Source organism: Hibiscus syriacus, unplaced genomic scaffold (genome assembly GCF_006381635.1).
Source record: "Hibiscus syriacus cultivar Baekdansim isolate YM2019G1 unplaced genomic scaffold, ASM638163v2 tig00110637_pilon, whole genome shotgun sequence".
NCBI classification, from domain to species: domain Eukaryota; kingdom Viridiplantae; phylum Streptophyta; class Magnoliopsida; order Malvales; family Malvaceae; genus Hibiscus; species Hibiscus syriacus.
In genome coordinates, this window is record NW_024062808.1 from 1633121 (window position 1) to 1640622 (window position 7502).

At 35.2% G+C, this 7502-nt stretch overlaps 1 protein-coding gene across 1 annotated transcript; it reads left to right on the forward strand.

The window, feature by feature from the left end:
* The first annotated feature begins 2854 nt into the window (after positions 1-2854).
* On the forward strand, positions 2855-3772 carry LOC120136850. Its single transcript, XM_039152796.1, has one exon. It carries the CDS (start codon positions 2855-2857, stop codon positions 3770-3772), a length of 918 nt encoding a protein of 305 aa, XP_039008727.1.
* The last annotated feature ends 3730 nt before the right edge of the window (positions 3773-7502 follow it).

Below are 7502 nucleotides of genomic sequence, written 5' to 3' on the forward strand. Positions count from 1 at the left end.
TAATTTAACCAACTTGACCACTTTTATCCTCCAATTTAATTCTCTCTTGAATGTGCCTTACCATTATATATGACAGTTGTTGATTCAATTTGTGATACATTATTCAAGTTATTTTATTTTTTTATGAAAAATATATTATTATTTATTTATTATTATTATTATTGTAAGTTAGTAAATAGTGTATATATTATAATCCTCTTAGAATATTATTTTATAATAATTTAATAAACAAAGTCAAAATTGTACGAGAGGTAAATATTAGATAAGGTTTTACATATTTGACCAAAATTAGGGTATATTATTATATAGATGTGGGTAATTTTGACAGACAAATGAAGTTGGGATTAAATTTGTCGGTTGAGCAAATGACGGGAGATTAATGCGTCTCACCTACTCATTCCTTTATTAAATTTCGTAATCTTAATTTAAAATAAGTGATTAAAGCACCAACACCTGTGTAATAAATGAATTATTGTTATTCTTTGAGGACTCGGGTTCGAGCACCATAGATGCTAGAGGTATGAGCGTTCAATGTCGAAAATTTGAGAATGTCGAAAGGTTGAAAGTTACATTTAAATAGATATTGCATTGTACTTGCCTCATATTAATAAAAAAATAAATGTTTAAATTATATTTTTTTATTTCTTTTAAATTAAAAGTGTTTAATATTTTTAAAATTATCATTTAATATGTCTAGTCATTAATATATATTAAAAAAATTGTTATCTGATTAGTATATGTAGGGATGAGTATGGGACCCGAACTCGACAGGTTTCGACCCAACCCGATTGGGTCGGTTTTTTTAAAAAATTGGGTGGAGTCGGGTTTAGGGTGAAAAATACTCGACCTGAAAAAAATAATTTTACCTTATATATTTAGGGATAATTACAATATTATCCCTCTATATATTATTTTTTTCAATTAGATCCATATTTTTATTGATTGAAAATAATATTTTTTATTATTTTGGGCTGGGTCGAGTTAGGGTTTATGGTGAAAAATACTTGACAAAAAAAAAATTTTATCTTATATATTTAGGAATAATTACAATAATATCATTCTATATATTATTTTTATCAATTAAATTCTTATTTTTATTAAATAAAATAATATTTTTTATTATTTCGAGTCGGATCATATTCGGGTAAGGTGGATTGTGTATATTTTTTGGATCGGGTCGGGTGGAGAATGTAAAATTTTTGAGTTAGGTCGGTTTAGCCCAAACGCGACCTAAACCCAACCCGTACCCATCCTAAGTACATGACACTTGGCATATTTTTAAAAAGAAAAATTTAAAAATAAAATTATTAATATTTCAAATCCCTCGTAAATCTCTAAATAACTTCAAATCTCTAACCTCAAATACTTAGATTTCATATGTCACAATAGAATCAATCACCACATATTATTTTTTCTAGTTAACCTCATCGGTCGATTATCTCCTTGATGATGTACGTCGCCACATAAAATCGCACGTTGTCCCTAAATCTCACCGCACAAAATTATTTCCATTTTCACTCAACATCATATGCCTATTATTATCGACGAAGATACACTATCGCTCGAACCTCCCACCACGAGCTCACTGCCTGATCTACGATCTTCAAGGGGATTTGGGAGTTTTGAGGAATTAAATTTGTTATGATTTTTAGAAATTATGAAATTTAATATATTTAAAAAAAACTAATATTGATCATAAATAAATGTCAAGTATCAAGCAACAATTGGTTAACAATTGTTTTTTAAATTGTCGTTAATTGGATGATCTTAAATTAATAACGAAGCGAAATTTTAGGTGCCGTAACTGATAACGGAATAAACGTTAGATATTTACTTTGACAAATGAAACTTTAGACACCTAAATGAACAAGAAGTATAGTTTGAACACTTGTTTTTCAAAATTAATCAACCAAATAAATTCAATATCGATTATTATAAAAAAATAAAATTAATTTGATTTATACTATGGTAAGGGGCCTCGTTTTGAACATCGGGCCGTCTTTGACTCTCCCTTCCTTCCATTTCCTACTAAATTTAAACAAATAGCTTTGTTTGTCCGTTCACAATTTAGTTTTAAAATAATTTTTTATTTGACAATAATTGATTGACTAATATAAAACAATTTATTCATCAGCAATAATTTTTATATTATACTGGGTCAGTAATCAATATAATACTCATTCTAACTTTAATTCTTTTATCAATAAACATATATATTTTACATATTATTCAAAAAAAAAAAGGAATACAAATAGGGCTATAAATAAGTCGAGTTGAGTCGGGTTCAAATATTGTTGAGTTAGGCTCAACTCAAAAACTTTAAAACTAAGTCGACTCGACTTTCAAACTTATGAGCTTAAAATTGTCAAGCTCAATCCAAACTCAAAATAAAAAATTATAATTTAACTCGACTTGAAAATTCGGGAGCTTATCCGCTTGAAATTAAAAATTTGATGTTAGAACCTAAACTAAGTTGACGACGTGTATGTGTTATTCACAGCCATGGGGAAAGTAATGCAAGTAATACCCAGATAATTAGGTAAAGCACGCAACAAAACGAAACACTCCAACGCCTTCTTCTACATGAGGATGAAGTGGTATTGTGTTTCTCTCTCTTGAGATTTGAGGAACAAGACAGACCTTCTCCCTTGATTTCTTCATCATCAGATTCAGATCTCCCTTGCTTTACAGCAACATAACACCCACTTTTCTCTTCTCTTTCTTTCATCTTTTACTCATCGTTCAAATTTTAAACCTCACACTTTTTCATTCTTATATATACAGCCTCACCCACAACCACAATTCTCAGAACCTAAACCTTTTTCTTTTCCTTTTTTTAGTCATTTTGAAGTAAATGAGGTGTAAGAAACACCTTGCCGACCTGAGTAGCAGCGTCGGCGTCTGCGCTACATGTCTCCGGGAGAGTCTTCTGGAGCTCATCGCCACCCAGGAGCAACGGGCTCAACTAATCCGCGCCGCAACTTCATCCGCCGTTGACGATTGTCGGAAGCCCGACCCGCCGCCCCCGATTTTCCCTCGGTCCGTCTCTCCTTACGTCGGTCGGGGGAAATCCGACGATGATAGTGGCACGTGGACCCGACATCAACGGTTCTTCAGCACCCCTCAGGTGGGCCCCTCGTACGGTGCCGCTGCCGCCGGTTATCTTGAACCCGCCGGATCGTTCAAGAAGAAGAACAGGTTCACGGTTTTTTCGAATCCGTTCAGGTCCAGATCCGAGAAGTTCGATTCGGATCCTAGGGTTAATTATCAGGGCGATGAGCCGTCCTCGTCATCGGCATCTCCGTCTTGGTTCGCTACAATATTCTCCGTTCGTCGGAAAAAGAAGCAATCGTCAAAGCCATCCCGCTTGGAAGAATTCGACCGATTCGGCCCCGGCGATCGGAGATCATGCAGAGTCATAGATCGCGGAATGTCCCCGGCAATCGAAGTGGATTCGGGAGACGAGTGCGATCGAACGCCAACTGGAGCATCGCCGGAGGTATCCCCTCGGCGGAAAAGGACACCGACGCCAGCGAGGAGATTCAAGTCCGGGACGAGGAACGTGTCGGGATTAGCGTTTTGCTTGAGCCCACTCGTGTGGGCGAGCCCTAATAGGCAATGGAACCAAAAGGTCGGGTTGCCACCGGACGTTTCGTTCACCGGAGAACCTCGACCGTCGACGATGAGGCCCCACCTGGCAACCGCCGTAGGGTTCCGAGCGAATAGGTCCAGGAAGCTGGCTGATTTTGGCAGAGTCAATCATAACCGTTGAGCGAGTTAAATCGCCGACATTTGACCACAGTGATGGTGAGTGAAACTTGAACTAGTATAATTTATTTATTAAAAACCACGGTTTTGCCATTGCATTTATGTGATTGGTAAATTATTATTATTATTATTATTTTCTTAAATAAATTTTCAGATATATTTTTGTTACTGTACAGTTATATTACCAAATATATACAATCGAGTGAGCTGTTTATAATAAATATCCTTCTCCTCTTATCTTCTCTATTTTGACCATTCACTCTATTCATAGCTTCGAGGTCTCATTTTCGAATTTTGTTCATCTAATAATATTTTATTTTAATCATAATTATCCAGATAAGATTTTATAATCTTTTACTCATATGTAACTTTTTACGATCGAAATAACACATTTTCAATGTGTAGAAGATATGTGTTAAAACGAATTGAACGACAACGTCGGTATATATATATAATTTTATCTCCAATCATTCAAGCAGTTTATCTTTTATTTTTTATTTTAATCCTTGACAGTCCATGTTAAATTCAAAACCTATGAAAGGTGTGTCTAATCAACTTCTCTTTCCAATATCACACCACGTAGGTAAAAGTACATCCAATCATCAATGTCTTTATAATTTGAGTAAATTACACGGATCATCATTGTACTTTGTTTTATTTCATACTCCACTCATTATACTTTGAAAATGAATAATTTCATCACTGAATTTAATATAATTGACAAATTTGGTCACTCAGCCGTTTTCTCCACAAATGGGGTTAACTCTCTCACTCTCTCGCTTCCAGAAACTCATCTCCCTTTCGATCCATAGTCTCTGGCCAATAGCGACTTGCACAGTCGCCACCAGCAGTCTCGGTGTCACCTCCCAAGTAATCCCCAACCACCAGCTACCCAAAATCGATAATCAAAATGTTGCAAATTGTCATCACCTATGGCATCGGAAGCGTATTCGTGCTCCGGTATAACCCCTATCGATCCCTGTTCGTAGGTCAGTGTCATCACCTATAGCATCAGAAGCATATTCGTACTCCGGTATAACCCCTATCGATCCCGCTCTGTGAAGTGTCGCCGTTCCCGTCGAGGATTGATTGAAGTTTCGTTAAAAACCCATAACGACACCACTGTTATTTTTGTGATTTTCGGACGATTCCGTCGCCGTTGCACCTCACCGCCTTCACCAATGAGTTCCTTGTCCAGTTCCGACCGAAACCCAGGTGGTAGTGTCCCTTCGCTGCCACTCTATCATCATGCGTCGTCCATCGCTCTATCATCGCTCTATAGACGTGAGCATTTTGTTAGTCGGGGGTAACAACTTAGTGACCCAAAAACTAATTTAGTTCAGTTTAGTGACAAAAAATGCTAAATGTATAAAGCTTAGTGATGAAATTGACCAGTTTTAAAGTACAATGAGTTAAATAGGAAATAAAGTAAAGTACAATGATAGTCTGTGTAATTTACCCTTATAATTTAAGTGTCATGTGAAAAAAAATATATTCAGCTATTTGTGTTTCCCCTAAATTTTAGTAAAAATAGTAGTATCATTTATACAATTAACTTAAAATAAATATTATATTACTGATACAAAAATAAATATTATTTTAATATTTAATTTTTTAACTAGTGATAAATGAGTTTTAAAAAAAAATTTGTCCCAAAATTGAAAGTTTTTTATTTTATTTTATGCAATGGTATTTGGATCAATGTATAAAGTAAATAAATTAAATTTTTTTGTCAAACTAGAGATGATTTGAATAGTAAATTTGTCTTGAAATGGAAAATATTTGTAAAGTTTCTAGGAGGCTTTTAGATGAATGAAAGCAGCTATCATTACCCCATACGTCAAAAATTTCACATATATGGATTAGATTTAAATGCATTTCATTTCTATGACTTAAATTACATGCTCATGGACACTTTTCACATGATTTGTAATGAAATTAAGCATCTATAAAATATTCGGCCAAAAGAAACCGTATTCTAAGATCTTATGAGCAGTGCGTTTCGGTCTAAAATGAACGCCACACGAGTATGAATGACAGAAATTAAGGATCGTGTTCACCTCTTATTTGACAACACAACACCAGATTACTTGATCGGAGCAATGCTTCCAAAGATAAGGGTCATCCCAAATGTAAAACAAGGATTCCCTCTTGATTCGATTAATTATCACTCTTGGTAAGTGTACAGAAATTTTACACATGGCTAAGTAATTCACCATGTCGGCAAACGATGGCAAATTCTTTTGTTGCGCCAACATTAAGTGTTCTTCTGGAAATTCTTCTTTAATTGATGGGTCGGATGAGATGATAGGAATTCGGCTCAAGTGATCGGCTGTTAAGTTTTCTCGCCCCTACTTATATTTTATTTCCAAGTTGAATTACTGAAGGAGTATAATCTAACAAATTAGCCTTGGCTTTGCTTCCTTCTTGCTCATCAGGTACCGTAATGCTGCATGATCAGAAAAAACGATAATGTTAGTACCATGTAAATATGATCGAAATTTTTCCAAAGCAAACACTATGGCAAGAAGTTCTTTTTCAGTTGTAGAGTAGTTTCTTTGAGCTAAGTCTAAGGTACATGACGCATAAGCAATGTCGTACGACTCCTTGCCAATTTTTTGGCCGAGAACTGCGCCAACGCTAGTATTAGAGGCATCACACATCAACTCGAGTGGATATTTCCAGTTTGGTGGTTACACAATTGGTTTTGTGATTAGCTTTTCCTCCAAGGTGTTCCAAAATTTTTGGCACTCCAGATTAAAATTAAAAGCTTGGTCTTTTTGGAGAATATTGCATAACGATGCGTTATCTTTGAAAAGTTCTTGATAAACCATCGATAAAATCCTACATGGCCAAGAAAAAAACATACTTCCCTTACCATAATAGGGTAAGGGAGTGAGCGAATAACATCGGTCTTGGCTTTATCGATCGTAATATTGTTAGAAGAAACAATGTGTCATAGAATCAACCCTTTATCGACCATGAAATGACATTTTATGTAGTTTAAAACAAGGTTGTATTCTAGGCACCACTTTAAAACATTTGATAAATTAAAAAGCCATTCGGAAAAAGTATTACCATATACCGTGAAGTCATCTATGAATACTTCTATACCTTTCTCGACAAAATCAAAAAAATATTGAGCATGCAACGTTGAAATGTGGCAAGCGCATTGCATAGTTCGAAGGGCATTCGCCTATAAGCGAACGTTCTGAAAGGGCATGTGAACATCTTCTTTTCTTGATTTTTAGGCGCCACCGGGATTTGGAAGAAACCTGAAAATCCATCGAGACATAATAGTGAGTTTTACCGGCTAATCTTTCTATTAATTGATCAATAAAAGGTAAAGAAAAGTGATCTTTTTGAGTTAGAGAGATCAACTTCCTGTAATCTATGCATACTCGTCACCCATTTTGTACTCTAGTTGCAAGTAACTCACCTTTCGGGTACAACATGAATCGGACTTACCTAACTACTATATGAGATTGGATAGATGACATCGACATCAACAAGCTTCTGAATTTCCTTCTTTACCACTTCCATCATCAGTGTATTTAATCGGTGTTGTCCTTCTCATGATGGTTTAGCTCCTTCTTTGACATTAATCTTGTGCATACAAGTTGAGGGACTTAACCCCTTAATATCAGCTATGGTCCAACCAATAGATTTTTTATCCGTACACAATACCGTTACAAAATTTTTTTCCTCTTCATTGGTTAATTTGTTCGACACAA